The 19,357-nt window shown below is 38.5% G+C and overlaps 1 protein-coding gene across 3 annotated transcripts in view; it reads right to left on the bottom strand.

Moving 5' to 3' along the window:
• Window positions 1–19,357, bottom strand: part of LOC149168030 (protein N-terminal asparagine amidohydrolase family protein) — a 463,798-nt gene that overhangs the window by 398,483 nt on the left and 45,958 nt on the right. For 2 of the 3 annotated variants that reach the window (XM_089433302.1, XM_089433301.1), the window contains exon 2: window positions 9,769–9,957. The exons of the other annotated variant lie outside the window; for it this stretch is intronic. In XM_089433302.1, coding sequence (XP_089289428.1) covers window positions 9,769–9,957 — 189 coding nt within the window. The remainder of the gene's footprint in view (window positions 1–9,768; window positions 9,958–19,357) is intronic. 3 annotated transcript variants of the gene reach the window in all.

Here is a 19,357-nt window from a genome sequence, read left to right as displayed (position 1 = left end):
ACAACTCATCACCTCCTTGAGGCGATCGAATGTTGTTTGAGCTCCATCTGTCCATGCAAAAGCCCCCTTCTTAGTCAGATCAATAAGGGGTGTTGCCAACTGTGAGAAGCCCTTAACGAACTTCCGGTAATAAGTATAGATGCCCAAGAATCCTCTCAGCGTTGTCACATCTCTAGGCACTGGCCAATCCCGAATGGCCCTGATCTTCTCCTTGTGCACCTTGACCCCATTTGTGCCTATGATGTGTCCCAAGTAGAGCATCTCTGTCAGCCCAAACTCGCACTTGGACACTGTTGCTCCTCCAAGATATGCAACACCATCTCTAGATGCTATAAGTGCTCCTCCCACGTCCTGTTGTAGATCAATATATCATCAAAGAATGCCAATACAAATCTCCTCAGTTAACCTCTGAACACATGGTTCATGCATGACTAAAAGGTAGCAGGTGCGTTGGTCAACCCAAAAGGCATGACCAAGAACTCAAAATGCCCATAATGACATCTGAAAGTTGTCTTCGGAATATCCTGCTCCCTCACTCGAATCTGATGATACCTAGACTGCAAATCTATCTTAGAGAAGTATTTGGCTCCTCTAAGCTCATCCATCAATTCATCAATACACGGAATGGGATACTAGTTCTTCAATATCTTCTTGTTGAGGGCCCTGTAGTCAATGCACATGCGTAGAGTCCCATCCTTCTTCTTCACCAGCACGACTGAAGAAGCGAATGGACTAGAACTCAGTCTGATGTGGCCCAATGCCAATAGCTCCCTGATGGCCCTCTCAATCTCATCCTTATAGGCTTTGGGATGCCTATAGGGTGTAGTAATGGTTGCCTACACACCAGGCTCCAGCTCTATAGTGTGGTCAAACCCTAGGGTGTCGTAATGACTACCTACACACCAAGCTCCAGCTCTATAGTGTGGTCAAACCCTAGGGTGTCGTAATGACTACCTACACACCAGGCTCCAGCTCTATAGTGTGGTCAAACCCCTTGTCAAGTGGTTGTCCTGGCAATATATCTCCAAAAACTATTGGATATCTATCCAGTATCGCATGTATGTCTAGATGTGGTGGCTTGGTCTTCCCCCAACCTCTGAAATCCTCAACTCTACTACCCATGCTATGTCCCCATGCCTCAAATCAACCTCCATCTTGTGGGTCCAAAATGTCTGTGGAGGATATGAATGCATGCCCCGAAGAACCACTAGCTTACCATATGGCCCGGTAAACTCCATCTCTATTTTCCTCCAATTGGTGGTAACTCGGCCAAGGGAATACAACCATTGGACACCCATCACCACATTGGCGTCCAGTACTTCATCACGAAGAAATAGTCTGTAATCAAATAGTTCCCCATGGTCACTATCAGAGCAGGAACATATCGAGTGCACTGTATAGTTCTGTCTCCTGGTACTAGAACTGAAAACCCCTCAAACTCTGCAGTGGTGATGCCTCTCCTCTGGACCATCTGAGCATCAATAAAATTGTGGGTGGCCCCACTGTCTACTAAAACTGAGACATGTTGCCCTTGCACTGTGCCTCTGATCCTCATGGTCAAAAATTTGGGAACCCCGCACAAAGAAGCTAGGACTCCCCCAGATGGTGCAAAAGATGCTCCCCCATGTGGTGGTGGTGGTGGTCGTCCCCTCTCTATTGGATCCTCGCTATCTCCCCCACCAAGCTCCAACTCCACCTCATCCTCCTGATCATTGTCCGAGAAGACCTCGATGTAATGGGCCTTGCCTGCTATGCATCGATGGCCTGTTGTCCATGGCTCTCGACATGTAAAACACAACTTGATCCTCCTGAGGTCTCTCCTGGTCTCATCATCCAGTTGTCCTGCCCTTGGGTTGCTCTCTATGCTCGGGGTGCTCTGGTGTCATTTCCCTTCTGAGGGTAGGGAGTGCGTGGTGGAAAGGGTGCCCAGGTCTTGGGGATGGCCCCCTGCAAGTCTCTCGTACAAGTCACTGCCTCTAGTAGAGTAGAGGGCCTGCGTGACTTCACCAGTCCCCGAAATGACTCCATCAACCCCTCTACAAATGTATATACTCGCCTAGTATCAGACAAATTCGGCACCATGACTGAGACCCTCAGGATCTCTGAAATATAAAGCTCTGGATGTCCTCTCTGACTAAGCTGGGTCAACTCCCTGAAGTGAACCTTCGGATCCCTCCGATCAAAATGCTCCTCATAGGAGGTCACGTTGGCATGCCCTAGAGTGGACAAGCCATGAAACCACCACTCGTGTGCCTCCCCCTCCAAATGCAATGTGACCATTTTAATGGCCTCTACCTCCGTCATCCTGTTGAGCTGGAAATATGTGTCCAGCTTCTCCACCCAAGCACATGATGTGCACTTGGTAGTGCCATCGTATGTGGGAAAGTACATCTTCCCAATGGTGTGTTGCAACTCATAGTTCTACGTACCATGGGCTCCATAGCTCTTCCCCTTCTCATTCTGCTTAAGTTGGAAATGGTCTCTGAAATATAGTGCCTCTCTAAAGTCTGCTCCCATGGACTGCCACTCCCTGAAATGCTCTCCCATAGGTGATTGATCCTCAACTCCTCCTGGTTCACCTTATGCCAAAGGTAAGAAAGAAAGTAGTGTAGCTCGAGTTGGTCCACTAGAATATGGAGGTTGTGTAGTAGGTGAAGGATGATCAAACTGTTGAGAAGCCCCTGAAGTCTCTCCAAACAGAAAATCCCGGTGAATGCTTCACTCCCGATTCTGCATTTTGATCTGATCTAACATCTCATTCTGCCCCTTTGCCAAATCATTCAAAGCCTTCAAAGGACTGTCAAAGGCAATCTCCTCTCTGCGCTTGGGTTCCCCCATGTCTTTTTTTACAACTACCTTCCCACGATCCTCAGTGTCTGGAGTGATCTCTAGCTCCCTCTCCCTGCTCCGGTACCTTTGCCTCCTATAGGTAATATTCTGTTAGTCCTCCTCACTCATAGGAAAATCCCCCATGGCTGAGCCAAGATATGAACTTTGATACCATTGTAATGTTCCAAACTAGGAAAAACAGTGATATGCAAGCAAAAACAAATGCAACAATAGAAATTTTAAACATTCAACAAATACTCATAGAAACTCTAGATGTAAGAACCAGTAGAGCCATTTTATTAATCAATTAGAGCAAGTACAATAGTGTGGAAGTAGTGCACCTAGGCTTGCCTCAATGCCAAGTGTGACAAAACCTAGGTGATAAACAATAAACCCAAATGCTGACAATAGCTGCTCCATGATGCTCTGCGCTACCCAGAAATCTGCACCGTCTGCTAGAAAGGAACTGCTGGAAACCCCACCTCTGATGCTCAGAAAATTCTGCAAAATTAACCTCAAGCTCCTCAACCAAAACCCAAAAATGGTTTGGACCTCCCAAAATTGACCCCCAAAAGACCCTACGCCCTCTAAAACTGCTAAAGCACCCAGCCTGCTAATACACCAACAAAATTCCCTTCAAACACTCCCGGAAAATAGCAATGACTTCCACTAATGTTTTCCTTATCTCTCCCGACAAGGATCAGCCCCAATGTCTGAGTATCCACCTCCCACATGCGCTCAACATTCTCCTTTTGCGCTGGACTAGGAAGTGCGAAAACCCACTGAATAATAGCTCTCTCCTCTAACCCAAAAACTCACCCAAATGGTAGCTAAAAACTAGAACTTCCCTTCCGAAATTTCTCCTGAAAAAGGCTCCCCTAAAGAACGTCAAAATCACAACTCGGTTTCTCCCACTGCGTCCTCCAAAAATACGCACCACCTAGAGACACTAAATCCCAAAGGCTGGAAACCACACTGAAGATCTCCTCCGAAAGGATATGGATGAACCTCTCTAGGGTGGCACTTGAAGTCCCCTGAAGAAAGGGTGACTTCTACCCTTGGAAAACTCTTGCTAAACAGCAAGTAACTCGGCTAAACAGCTCGAGCAACCAAGAACAAATTCGAGATGCCAAAGATGATCAAATGAGGAGTGCTTCCTTCCTTTTATAGATTTCATGGAGCCTTTTTCCCTTCATTTTCCCTCCTTCGTGGGTCCCCCACTAAGCCATTGATGCAATTCGAACTAGGTAGTGCGTATTTTCCTTGTGTGGGTGCCCCCTGCCCCCCACATGCTCCTAACAAAACCAAAATAACTTACCTCTAATGTCTAAGTCTCCTAATAAAATTGAATGGGCCCCATCTCCTCCAAAATTGGCCCCAAAATGTAGAGATTAAACCTGTTCAAAAATAATTTAGGAAGGGACATTACATTTTCAAATTATTATGTGACTGTTTTGATTAGCTTCAGATCTGAATACTTATGACAGTCAAGGAAAGAGCAAAGCTAAGGAGATAGAGAGAGAGAGACCAAAGCCCTCAAAGTATGCCAAGTTGAGGCAACAAAGATGCTTGGATAAGCTTCAAAGATGCAATGAATGCTCTCTAACACCTGCAACCACAACCTGTTATTCTGAAAACAAAGGAGCAGCCACTTGATCCCCCACGGCTAGGGAAAATGAGGCCCCTTAGGTCTGCGGCTAGGGCTAATAGCCCTAAAACCCTTGCAGCTAAGTGAGAAAAGGCCTTCTAGGCCTACGGCTAGGCTTAGAGGGAGTGTTGAATTTTGTAGCTATGGTCAGTTTTCATAATTTATATTTTAGCCCTTGTAATATATAATGAATTTGTAAGACATGTTCTTCATGTCATTTTCATTTATTAGCCCTTGAAAGAATTATTGTAAAACATGTTCTTCATGTCGGAATTAAAAGAGAAATTTTCGAAATTTGGAATTTGAATTTTGGCTCCAAACTAGTCAAGTCGGCCCTCCCTCAAGTCAAGTGTGCCCCAGTGAAGAGACACACCCACTTGTGAAGGCAAAACACTATATAAAGGCATTCAACCTCCTCCATAAGAGTACCATTAGATCTCACACAAGCAAGACAATTTCTGCGCATCCAAGAGAAGGAAAAGAAGGACAAAGAAGAAGAAGAAGGGCGAATTCATTTCTATCATCTATCTCTCTCTCTTGACCTTGCACGTGTGACTTTTTGGCCAGTAGTTTCTGGGCAGGCCGAAATTCTGGGTGGTTTCTTGGCAGGACGAAATTTTGGGCAGATCTTAGAGGGCCGAAGTTTGAAGGGCAGAAGTTTGACTTGACTTGACTTAACTTGAATAGAGAGCTGCTTGACCAGGTTTGACCAGTGTTGCGGGGGAGCGCCCCCCCCCCCTCGCTCCCGCTCCCGATCCCGATCCGCGCTCCGGCGGGAGCGACTCGGGAGCGGGTCGAGAGCGCGCTCCCGAAATCGCTCCAGAAAAGGGAGCGATTTCGGGAGTGCGCTCCCTAAAAAAAAATTCGCTCCCTGCCTTTTCGGGAGCGTTTTGCCTTTTTTGCATTTTTTTTTTTGTAGTAATGTTCGAAATGCAATTTTTTTTGAAAGAAACAAATAGTTTTTGAGTGGGGCAACTTAATGATCAAGTCTAGGCCCTAGTATTGATATGCTATTCATGGTAATGTTAAATTCTTAAAGTAAAAGTGACATTTTCTTTAATTTTCATTTTCATCCTTTTACTTAAATTTTTAACATTACCATGAAATGACTCAGGATGTTTGAGAGTGGTTTCGTCCTCATTGGATTTCATATGGAGAAAGTAGAATTTTAGATTTCATTCAAAATCCAGCAGACTTATCAGTTTTTCAGGATTTCAGGATTGGGGATTGCAATGTTTCCATTGAATTTTGTCATGTATTAGGGTATGGAACTCATATTTAATCAAGAGTACCAATCCCTCTATGTACCTTGATGTTAGTGACATTGGTTGTCGAACTCCTCTATCATGACCCTTCTAAAAATGTACGCATCACTCAAACAAAATCTTGACTTGACATGCTATGCTTTTTCTATCTTATGTTAATGCTTAGAGGGTGATATTAATGACAAAGATCCCTATACAGATACAAAGGTAATGACAAAGATACCTCTGGATATTAATGCTTGGAGGGTGATATTAATGACAAAGATCCTGATTTTGCAACAAGACTAAAAAATTAGACATTTCTCGTGGTGGCAAGAGGCCCAAGCATAAGAAATAGATAATAGATTTACTTCTCTTTTCTAGTTTCTAGTAGCTTTTATTTTTTTTCCAGGAAAAAAAACGAACTTTTTTATAAGTAATAAAAAAGTTACAGTGCATATGAGTTAACATTCTGTAAACAAAACTGCCTGCTTAGGAGCTAGAACTCCTCTGATATGATCATCAGCGCCCCTGCTGAGCGCTAACAGCATCTTCTGTACTCGGCTTTCAGCCACAAAACAGGAACGATAACGCTCCAAAGAAACTTCAGTGCCGCCTGGGCCTCCTCTCATGAGGAAAACAGCCCAGGCAATGAAACATCCATGTTTATCGAAACACAGTCTGCTCTTTAAACCAGAGCTTAAAAGTAAGGGAGTTTTAAAACATTTTTTGGCATATGCCACCATTTTCTAAACAAAAAGAACAGATAAGAACAGTGCATATATATAAATCGGCCCAAAAGGAAAAGTTATATGTCTGGAGGGAGATCCGACACACGGATCTGATCATGGTTCTGCTCAGTTACTCTCCAAGAGCCCACAGCTTGCTGCAGGCCTTCTTTAGATAGTCGATCCGCTTCCTCATTGAATTCCCTGTAGATGTGATCAATAGTAAAAACATTAAACTGTTGTTTTAAAAGTTGAATCTCTTCAAGTAACGACATCAACATATAGTGCTGGCATCGATGTTTTCCCAAAACCCAGTTTACAACATTCATTGAATCACCGAAAATCTGAACTGTGAGGATGTGTTTGTGAACAAGCCAACAGAGGAGCAACTTAAGAGCAGTGAGTTCAGCAAAGTTATTTGTCCCCCTTCCTATTCCCACTGAGGCTTTTAGAGAATGTGAACCGCTAAGATGAATGGATAAACCGGCTCCCGTGACATCATTTTGAGCTGCCCCGTCAAAAAAGGCCCATGGAATCCCTTCTCTGATAATAGGTTCCTTCCGCGGGGCCGCATTTGCCGATTCCTCCTTTACAGGAATGCTCTCAAGAATGGCGCTGCTTTGAATGGCAATAGCAGTCCCCGGGGTCGCCTGTTCACGAAATATACTTCGGTTCCTTGCGATCCAGATACCCCAACAGATGATGGGAGGTAAATTTCTCAAATTCCTCTCTTGAAAATGATTCCACCAATATTCCCAGGCTGTGGCCAAACAGTCTCCTTCCCATTTTATTTTAACATTTATAAGTTTTTCCGCTTCAGTCCAAACCTGTTTTGTAAAAGGGCATGTTAGAAACAGATGAGTGACCGATTCGGAATCAGAAAAACACAAGGGGCATCTACCAGGACCATGTTTGAACCGAGCTTGCAGGATTTCCCATGTTGGGATCCTATGATTTAAGGCGCACCAGAAAAAAATTCGAGCTTTTTTTGGACATTTTAGTTTAAACAAAGGTTTTGACCACCAGACAGGAGGGTTCCAACCTTTATTCTTCATTAGTAAACTGTAGCCAGCCTTTGGTGAATAAAGCCCAGTCTCCGCATGCGCCCAAACCATTCTAGTAGCTTTTATAACTATTGACTCTTTCATATTTATTATGATATTTTTTTAAACAATATATGACAATTTAAGTTTGAAGTTGGCAATTATAACTCATTAGTAATGAATTATGAATATGATGCTTCATGAAAGTTGAAAGTTGTTTCATTTCATTTCATGTTAGATATTATTTGTTGTAATGGTTACACTTAGCTTACAAGTACAACTTTGGTGATCAATGATGATAAATGTTATATATTGAATTTTGAAAGCTTGAAACTTTAAGATTGATGAATCATGAGACTCAATATGTTGTATGTTACTATGTTACTAACTTGCGGACGTGGTTGATGAAGATTATAACTTCTAGATGATTGTTGTTATATGGTTCAATCTATGCTTTTTTATGTTTTTTATATCTAATTCATCATTCTACATGTTTTTGTTGACATATATGTATCAAAAATTAAAAAATATAAAAATATATATATTTTTAAAAAATCGCTCCGGGATTCGCTCCCAAACCGGGAGCTTCTGAAAATGGTCTCTCCCGCTCCCGTTTTCGCTCCCGCTCCCCGCTCCCGCTCCCGCTCCCAAGTAACATTGGGTTTGACTGTAGCTTGTTGATCAAATTGATCTCATGATTGAATAGCAACAATAGATGTCTTGTTGAATTAAAAAATTTCTCTAAGGAAAAGGTTGTTGGGTTTTTACCCAAGTGGATTTTCCCAAGGTAAATCTTGTGTTTTCTCTGTGCATAGTGATCTCTACTGTCCTTATGGTTTTTATGGTTTTATGGTTGAATTTCTGAAGTGCAATTACTTAATGATAAACTGGAATTATTAATAGATCTATATCAATAGAAGTAATTATCAGTATTTCAGAAATTTGTGCTTGTATCTATTGCACTTGAAAAATCAATAGTTCCTACCATCAAGCTTGTGCCAGTATGGCAGTATATTGGCTGAACAATTATTTACCATGGCCCCACCCACCCAAATGTGAACACTCTTTCAATAGTTCCTCCAACTCTATGGTCCAACTCTCCTGTCAATCTAAATTGCAATATTTTCCCATCATGTGGTCTAACACTCAAGGTTGGATACTTCTCTACTTTACACCAGGCTCAATTACCTCGCACACTCAGTCTCGTGACTACTTCTGATAGCATGTTAAATTTCAAAGAAGCAAAAGCTGAAAGAAAGACCACACGCCAGGAAGATTCCCAAACTGAAATGCCACCTTCCTTTACAATATCACTCATAATTATAGTACAAAATCTACACAAATTTAAATATCACTTATAATTGTAGTACAAAATCAAGACAACTTTGGAGACTAAAAGTAAAAATAGATATTCCGCTTCTTGTAAACAAAGCACAAAATAAACAGAGTTATTAAAAATAACTTTTCATATGAGAAGCATTTAGGGTAACCTCTTGCTAAAAAATGCAGCTAAAAAAGGGCAAAAAGTATTTATATTGATCATTTATAGAAGCTTATCTGAACTAATGTCAGTTCATGTGAATTGTCTGCCCATCTTAGCTCACCAAGATTGCATGCACTAGATTTACCGGAGTATTTTCCTGTGTTTTGTCTTCAATATAAATATGTTTTACATGTCACCATAGTGCAATTGACATAGAAACCAGTACAGAAAATGGTTATTGATGTCTCGCATCCATTAGCATTTCAAGGACAAACCCGTGCTTGTCCATTTCATAAGTTTGGTTGAATTATAAGTTGTTTCAGGACCATTTTATTTTGGAATATTTTCTATAACATTAGAATCAACAAAGGCTCAAAGGATTCTGAATTTACCCTCTAAAGTAAATATAATGACGGACTTGGTATACTAATGTATGAATAAACACAATTTGCATGCCATTTCTGGAGACTGGGGCCTTTCTTTGACACATCAATCAGGATATATACAACTAGTAGAATATCACTCACTGCATTAAGCCCGTACTTTTCTTTTTTCTTAACTTGTTTCAAAACACACAAGGCAGTAAACATGTGATAAGTTCATTTCCAAAAAAGAGAAGAAAATAGAACTGCCTGTGAAACCCTAAAAATAGCCTAGCTTCTAAAAGCAAGCAACAATCCATCAATCTTGTATCTAATTTTTCATTGTTCAAGTTTGCATTTCCAAAGGTGATTAGCTATACTGACCAGTCATGCAATAGACATAAAATATAATAGAGTGGAGTACAGCTCACCTCAACAAATGCAGGATCAACTGTTGCATATTCCCTCTGAAATACATAAACAAATTTCACAGAACCCTCTGACTGAACAGCATTTAAACTTGTAGAAAACCTGATTGTTGTCTCTGGTAAGGACTTAAATAAATCTGTTTTTGCTGACAAGCTTGGGTGTGTAAGTAGTTTAAACATAAGTTCACAATCCTGTCATTTGAACAGACCTCAAACTTGAGTTAATATGACAAAGAACTTGAGCTAAAATGGTTTAAATAATACATTTTATATCTAACTATAAAAAATTCTAGAAATAACTATGTTCCTATAGATTCAAAACGAACTGAAGAATATATAATTCTAACTATTTTGTTAACCGAAGATAGAGACCTGTAGAGTTCAGATATGAGGATCGGTAGAAAAGTATATTGAATATGGGCTTATATCAGCATAGCATTTGGCATAATTTGAAGGGACAAGTATTAATTGTTTTATAAGAGCATCAATAATACAAGACTAATATGAATGCCTAAAACTGCACTCTAAGCTGCTATGGTTTCTACAATTTGCAACACATCCTCGGTAAACGTGCACAATAACAATGGAACCGAATATGAATCCAATGAATTCAATGACTTTTGCAGAGAGGCTAGCATTAAGAGGGAGACAATTGTTCCATATACTCCAGAGCAAAATGGTCTTGCTGAAAGAAAGAATCGAACCATCATGGGAGCCACCTATGCCATGATCTATAATCAAGGTCTACCGAAATTCTTGTGGGGAAAAGCTGCTAACACTATTGTATATGTTCAACTTCAAAATAGAAGCCCTCATCAAGCTTTGAATTTCAAGACGCCCAAAGAAGTTTTCACTGGTAAAAAACCCAATGTTTCTCATTTTAGAATCTTTGGTTGTCCTATGTATTTTCATGTGCCTAAAGAGAAAAGAAATATGTTGGAAGCTTCTAAGAAAAAAGGTGTATTCGTTGGATACGGTGAAAATTCAAAGGCATACAGAATGTATGTTCCTGGTCAAAGAGAGATAGAAGTAAGTAGAGATGTTACCTTTGATGAAGACACTGCCCTTAGGAAAGCCAGAGATCTCCTCATTTCAAGAAAGAATGATGATGTTGCTGAAAAACAAGAACCTACGATGGATAAGCATATGCCCGATGTTGATGACCCAATCGATCCTTTTGATCCAACTCCTTGTGATCCCTCTAACTAAAGGAAAGGACTACTATGGCTCAAGGATACACTTGAAGATGCCAAAAAACATGCTGCTCCAAGAGTAACATTTCGGAAAAATAAGAAGCCCAACAGGTATCAAGGGTACTTGGATGCCATGAGTACTATTATTCAAACAGAACCTTGCACCTTTGAAGAAGTCGTGAAGCACCAGGTATGGAAAGATGTTATGTCTGAGGAATATGAATCACTTATGAAGAATGATGTCTGGGAAGTGGTGCTTAGACGTATTATCACCTACCGCCTACACCTACCTACAAGTTAGTGAGAAAAGCCTTCAACCCTACAAGATGTGGTTGGTAGCAGGGAACTCAAAGAAAGGTTTGTCACACTAATCCCGACTCTATCCATTTGAGCTATCTCCTAGGTTAATTAAGGGGGTGGTCCCTGTTGTCGCACAGATTGTCACGACAACGCTCAGACCGGGGGCTGTCACCCTGATCCTCGATCTTTCCGTTTAAGCTGTCTCCTGAGGCTAAGGGAGGTAGACCCTATGGGACAAAGGAAGACCAACTGTGGACCAGTTGGGTTGGGAGACACAACAAAGCAATTTAGCACCTGATTGATTTTAGAAATTAATGGACCAGTGCCTTAAGGAGTTAATAATTAAATGATTATTTATTAGATGCTGCAGTAATATGAACTTTGCAAAACAATCATTTATCATCAAATAACCCAAGCAATGCAAGATATTCGATAAACGCACAATGCTTTAACAATGATCCAGCAATTAAATTTATAAAGATTGAATACATTAAACCACGAAATTTAAATGCTAACCAATTACCACTTTCACATAGCTAACTTTAAATAAACATTTAAGTGCATTTAACTATAGAAAAGTGGAACATAGATACCACGAAAGACACCAAAAATGAATTTTCAATTTTTTGTTAAGCTTTTTCAAAAAAAAAATTAAATTTTTAAATATTTTTATATTTTTAAATAAAACTAAACTAAGCAAAAAAAACTACAGTAAATGAAACTTAAAATTACTAAACTAAACTAAATGAAATTATATATACAATTAAAATGGAATTTAAAACTAAAAATTATTAAAAAATCTAATTCTAAAAAAAAACTAAATAATGACTATAAAAAATCTACCCTAAATGAACCAAACTCTAGAATTAACATTTTTATGGCTTATATATATATATATATATATATATATATATTATATTAAACTTTTGATTTATGAAATTAGAATCAAAATAAAACTAAATTAAAAGAAATCAACAGCTAATCTATATACAAAAATGAAAACCGAAATTCTTTTTATTTTTATATTTTTTAGGATTTATTTATTCATTTATTTTTTATTATTTTATTTTATTTTAATGAGATTTTTTTATTTATCAAAACAAAACTAAACTTTCAAAAAAAAAATTAAATGTCAAAACTAAAGCCTGTCTTAAGAAAAAGAAAACACAAAACAAATAACTTTAATCGAACAAAAATTAAATGTATCTAAACTAAGACAAAAATTTAATTCTAAAATCTAAATAGACTAAGCCTAAGCTAAACTATACATAAACAAAAAAAAGGAAACTAAAATCAAAACATCTAACTAAAAAAAACTTAATCGTATCAAATGTTTGACAATTAAAATCGAAATGTTTTGAATTTTTATCGTAATTGTTTTGCAGGTTGGATAGGCGGCAAAGGCAACATGACGGAGCAGCGAGAGGGAATATGGAGGACAGAGGCGGAGATGTTTTGATTGAGGAATGCCGCAGAGATTTGGCAGGTCGAGGGTTTTACTTGCAGCGTGGAGATCGCTGTCTGGACAGAGAAACGACTGCAGGTCAACGTGAGGGGTTATGAAGGACATGGGAAGCGTGCTGGTGATGACTGCATGGGGACTCTTTGCAGGAAATAGAGGTGCTGAGGTTGCAGCTCTTGTTTGCAGGTTGCGGCTGCGTGGGGATAGAAAAAGGTGGGAATTTGCAAGTGGAGCCACAGTGCGTGGAGCTAGACAGTGGAATGAGGGTTCAGATGGAAACAACCAGGGAATGAAACTACAGATTGCCTGAGTGGTGTGGGAAGAGAAGTGTGAAAATGGAGTTGTGGGATAGCTGGTTGTGGAATGGAGTCGTAGATGGATGGCTGAGGAAACAGAAAAATGACCACGTGGAGAGAATGGTGAACAGCAATTGCACAACCTTCTTGAAAATTTCCCTGTACCACAAATGAAACCCCAGGACGCCACAACATACAAAAATTTTGAAAAATTTCTGTCAAAATGAAATCCTAGGCAGTAAACAGATAGCCTAAAAAAAAAATCCTCGAATTTCTTCAAAAAATTTGAAACTCCTTTGAAGCGTATCCCTGCAAAAATGACGATGAGGCCAGATCTTACCCTCCAGGGCCTAGATCTAGCTTCGGACAAAAAAAATTTCTTCTAACCTGCAACAAGCAATAACAAAAACCAAACACCCAGAAATAAAATAATAATGAAACCTTAAAACCCTAGCTAAATAATTACAATATTCACAAACTGAAGGCTCTAGATAGCTAGATTTATCGTCATGCCACAGAAATATTTTCAGAATTTTAAACTTAATGTGAGGTGCTTCAAAAAACCCTTCATGCATTCATAAAAAAAAAAATTCAAATGATAAGCCCAGGATCCAAAACTGGCTGGGCTCTTTCAGAAAACGCAGTCCGGGAGTTGGCTGGTTCAGCCGAGAACTTCCCATAACGCCCGGAAAACTCAAAGTTAAAGATATCCTGCACAGCTTAAATCAACCATTAACATAGAGGGAGAAAACAGCAGCGAAATTCAGATCAAATGGAGATACCTGCCATTATATTTCAGAAATTAAACTATCATTCAAACCCCAGAGATCAGACAAGATACCTGTGCCTAGATCAATCTTTATCAAGCTATCATCAATGGCTGAAAATAAAATTATGTAGAAAAATAAAACATCTTACAACATTTTCAGAAGAGTAACACCAGCAAGATTTTCAAATCCAAAGTCTTTCTTTATTTCACAAAAAATGACTACAACAGAGCTTTCTTTAGCACCAGACTCTAAGATCGAATCTGATCTCAAATGACCCCTAACACCCTATTTAAAGAAAAATTTCCCAACGGCTAATTCTAGTGATCCATGTCAAACTAATCTCGACCGTCAATGAGGATCAAGATCCCTTCTAATCTCATCCGTTGAAATTTTAAATGCATTTTAATATATTCAAAATTAAAATTTTGCATTTATTTTCTCAAAATTTTGACTTATTATTATTTTATTATTTTATTTTATTTTTCAAATTTTTTATTTATCTTTTTAATTTTTTTTTTATTTTTTAGTTATTTTTTTAGTTATTTTTTAATTTATTTTTTTTATTTTTAATTTTTTAAATTTATTTTTTATTATTTATATCTTTTATTTTTTATTTTTTATTTTTGGATCCTCGAACTTAGCCTTTGGAAAAATTACCTAGGACCTAGCACTTAGGACTTAGGACTTATGAGGGGATTGATTATTTTCTAACCCTCAAGAAACTTTACATCATGACTTTTACAATTTTACATCTCAAGGGGGAAACCCATTTGACATGGACTCTCATAGACCACCCTGTCTTGCGACACAAATATAATCTAGCAGAGCAAGCAATTTGGAATAACTTAACCAAATAGTTAGAATTATTTCCAATTTACATAGACTCGAAACACACTAGGACTCCCCTAAGATTCTAATGACAAAATCCATTCCGACTTTGGGGTTAGGCTGAAGGAAAACTCTGCCGACCATAGGTCGGTGAGACAAAAAACCTTCCGGAACGTAGATTATCACTAGAAAATTAGGTTTGCCTAGGCAATCTACATACATGACTCAGATCTGCTAAGATTATTTACAATTACACATGCATACTGGGTTTACAACATAACATAATCGGGCAGATAATTACAGTCGAATCGCACGGACACGTTGATCAAGCGCTATCCCTTTTGCGAAAAAGGAGGGTGTATTGCTATGGGTAGTTGACACGTAGTGGTCAATAGTCCCTAATGAAAAGTTAAGCTGAAAGTGATATGAGGCTCTAGGAGGAAAGTTAATTTGGATCTTATCAAAAATAACTTGTTTCCAAGAATTAAGCAAACATATAAATGCGCAAATTTCAATGATATATTCAAAGTATAGACCAGTGCATTCAAGTAAATAACAATATCTTGCTCAAAAAATGAAATCAAGATACAATGATAGACAATTCAAATGTTAGACCAGAATAAGCATATGAACACCAATTGCAACTATAAAGGAAATAGTAATTTGGAAGAAAATGTGCCAGATAACCAGATACATTAATTACTCATGACCATAATGATCATCAAAGCAATAACATGAAATATAACTACACCAATGATCAATATTCTAAGTACAAGAAAATTAAATTGTTTTAAAAGTAAAAGACTCATAATACTTGCATCATAAATTTTTCTTGAAATTAAAAGAATGATATTTGCAAATGAAACTCAAAACACATCAAGATAGCAAAATGGGAAATTGCAAGTAAAGTAAAATGACAATATAAATGTGTTTTGGTTGATTTTATCAGTTAAACTCTAAAAACAAGATTTCAATTAAACTGCAATCCTCAGACCTCACCCTCGCCTGAAAATTAGGATCTCACAGTGAGGAGTCAATAGAGGTGGAGGGTCCCTAAATGTCTATACAACCAACTTAAGTTGGAGGTTAATTTTGAATGAGGCTTTGGAAGCTTGTAAAATGCAACTAATTTAATATGCCTACTATGTCATGCAAGTAAATTTGCAAAAGTTAAGTAAATGATAGAAATTGCCTTAAACACAAGATTGCATACACATGTAGGATTTGTGAAAAATATTTTCTTTGTCTTATGATAGTTTTGTGATTTACTCAAAAGCAAATAAAACTTGAGAGATGCCTTGCATGTAAGTAAATAACAATGCTTGTGATTAAGTGAACTCAAGATTGATTAACTTTGCAAAAGAAATGGACTTGAATTTGCAATATGAAATTAAAATGACTTACAGAAAATTGAGTTAATGAACATATAAAGAATAGATTGTTCAAAGTAAAGTGTTTGTAGCTCAAATCAACGTATAAAATGGAGAATGCAAAACCTTAAGTTGAATTTATAAGAAACTTATTTAAACAAAATAAAAATGTGATGAGTGAGGTTGTGTAAATTTTAAACGTTCAATTAAAATAGAAAATTAGAAGATGCAAAAGTTAATTCACCCGCATGTTTCTCTCCCTAAATGGTGAGAAGGGATGCCATGGGTAAAACCCAAGCTCCCTCAAGAAAAATAGATCTTTTATTAGCTTTTTACAATAAGTAGAAGGCCCCTTAATGGGTTGCCCAAGATATGGAAGAGAAAATTACAAAATAGGAGACTATAGGAACCAAGATCTCCTTCCAAGAAGTGGCAACCACAATGGTCAAGAAACAACTCTTGAAATCTGAAAATTACAAGTGCACAAAGGCCCACGGCCAAGCTAATTTTTTGTTATCTAAGATTGCCCACAGCCTCCCTAAAGTTGATCCTCAAGTGCTCTTGGGGTTCAACAACAAATAGTAAGAGTTTCAAACTTTAGCTTCTTCAATCCTGTCAACACAAAAGGTGAGCATAGTCCATAAATAGATCTGAATTTTCTAAAAAATCCACACTAAAACTTATAGTGTAAAACAAAGAGGAAAGTTAGCAAATATAATCTACAAATATTCTACAAAATTTAGACTAAGGAATTGGAACAAAACTCCAATTCTTGCCTAATTTTCAACATGCTCTTCAATAGCGAAATAAAATCGTTATTAGCACAAGAAATTGAGACAAATGATTTTAATTGAAATTGGATTTTGAAACACAAGGTAAAAACCAAGGATACCTGCAACACAAAATCGTGAAATGAGGCTTTGGAAGATGACAAATGCGGGTTATTCAATGAACTTGTTCAAGAGTGGGATGATTACTCTAAGAATTTCCCCTCACGTTTGAGGCTTGATCCAAGAGATGTCTCTACACAACTTCGAATAAACATTAGATCCACATGGGTTAAAATAAATACAATAATAAAAAGATCTTTGAGATTTATTGGAAAATTAACTAAAACTTTATCTAGAGCAAACTCTCAAAACCAAATGCCAATGTGAAATAGTTGCACATTAGCAAATTTTTAAAAGCATAATGGAAACTAATGAACACAATAGCATAAGTAGAAAATGAAACACAATGATCAAGATATTAACTTGCTCAAGAAGAACAACACCTCGTATGTGAGACCCCAAAGTCTTTTATTGCAATAAAACATAAGTGTACATAAAAGCAGCGATTCCCCAAGCATAATAGCTCATTTTTCAATTGATACAAATGAGAGCTCAAGGCTCTATTATATAGAACTATGGGAGCCAATCCCAATGTAGAAGTGATTAAACAAGTTTCATGAGGTGACAATCCCAAAGAGAAATTCAAATTTGTTGAATGGAACTCCAATGCTAAGTGTAAAAATTGAATTTTGGCGAATGGACATCATTTTCTTCTTCCCTTATGTGCCAAATTTGGATTTTATGATGGAATGACAAATGTATATGGGTAGTAACCCATGTGGGGAAATTTTCCCACAAGAATCTCCACCAAATATTCTCCCAAATCCTCCCAAATGTGTGAAAATTCTTGCACTGAAAGAACCCCTACTGCAGCAAATCTGAATCTACTTCAACTACTTGATTTTAAATTACATTCATTAAGTTATTCTTCTAAATACTAAAGCAAATTACTTCTGCAGCCTACACTAATTAAATATTTGATCTCATGAAACAGAAAACAGAGCAAAGAACAAGATACATAGGACACACTTACTTTTGGACACAATAGTCCCCAGAAAAACCGAATGCAGGAAAACCGGTGCAGCAATTCTGAGGGTTTATTATTATGCAGGAGAAATACCTAGATACAAATCAGAATTCTAGCTAATCTAGCACAAGACTGGCTAACCATGACTACTTCTGCGTTGGCCCTGCGTAGGCCCTGCATCAGCATTTCAGGCTTTGCGTCAGCCCTACATTAGCTCCTTTGCCCTCTACATCAGTTATATCGGTTGTTCCGGCTTCTACGTGACAAGTAGCTTTCCCCTCTGCGCAGTGCTTTCAGGCTCTGTGTCAAGACTGCGTGGACCCATATTAGCCCAACGTCAGCTCTTCTGGTTACTGCGCTACCTCTCTGCAAGCTCTCTCCGCTTCTCTGTCAGTGTTCTCCAGAAAGTCCTTCTCCAGGATTCTCACTGCCCCTTTGTTGCTGAATGATCACTTAGTTCGAATTTCTCAGTTTCTTAGCCCCAAAATCGAACTCTAGATCAATTTGTTCTCTCCGTGTGTATTTCCAAATGAACCCCAAGCCTCTATCTTATACTTTTCATGTTGAGTTTTCAACGGCCGAGATTAAGTCTTTAATCAACGGCTAAAATTAAAACATGACTTGATCCGCCTTCTAGATCATTCTCACCCATATTTTGATTAATACCCATTAATATTTTAATTTTCCTGAGTTTAGACTTAGGAACCCTATTAAAAATATTAATTATTTTAATAAAATACAATCCAGGTGGAATTTCACCAAACGGGTCTGGGTTTTTTAGAACTCATGTGCCTTAGCCTCTCCGCCAATTTTCAAGGCTAGAGAACTTTCGATGCTATCAAAACCTAACACTCCCTCTTAGCGAGGAAAGTGCTCTAGCAACAATGTCCACTTGCATGCTGCTCTATTTCTGAAGCACCTCCTTTCTGCACTATTGCCGCCACCAACACAGTGTTGTTGTTGTTACTGTAATGCTGCCCATGACACTGCCACTGCCATTGTTCCATCTATACTACAGCTCCCTCTCAAATGTTGCATTTGCTATGCTGCTAACACTGCATCCATACTGCAACTCAGTTGCTAAGAGAAGCAACTGAAAAGACATCCAAAATTAGTTGAACTTAACTGTGTTCAGCATAATACAATGAATGTTGGAGCCTGACTATTGCTAACCCTATGAATCTTCTGCGTTGTTGCTGACTTCTGCACTGTGCCATTTGCATTGCTGCCAACCTTTCTCTACGCTAATCAGTCTTTGGTCCCAAGCTACTGCATCTATCCTCCAAACACTCCACTGCATCATCTCACACTAAGTCCATCTCGCTACTGCTAAATCTTGGGCTCTCGTAGCAAGGAATTGATGCAAGAGGTGGACTCCTCAAGGATCCTACCCACATGTAGTCTTCCCGACTACAGCTCAATATCGCCCCATCTCCCTCCTGGAGATGCATGGGCACTCATGGCATACTCTTCCTCGTCTATCTTCACAGCGCCAACCTTTGGATCATGTTTCTCA

The sequence above is a fragment of the Pinus tabuliformis genome, chromosome 5_1, assembly GCF_031772625.1.
Source record: "Pinus tabuliformis cultivar Carrire ecotype Pingquan chromosome 5_1, CPIR1, whole genome shotgun sequence".
NCBI classification, from domain to species: domain Eukaryota; kingdom Viridiplantae; phylum Streptophyta; class Pinopsida; order Pinales; family Pinaceae; genus Pinus; species Pinus tabuliformis.
Note: the sequence above shows the minus strand (reverse complement) of the source record. Positions and strands in the feature narration are given on the sequence as shown.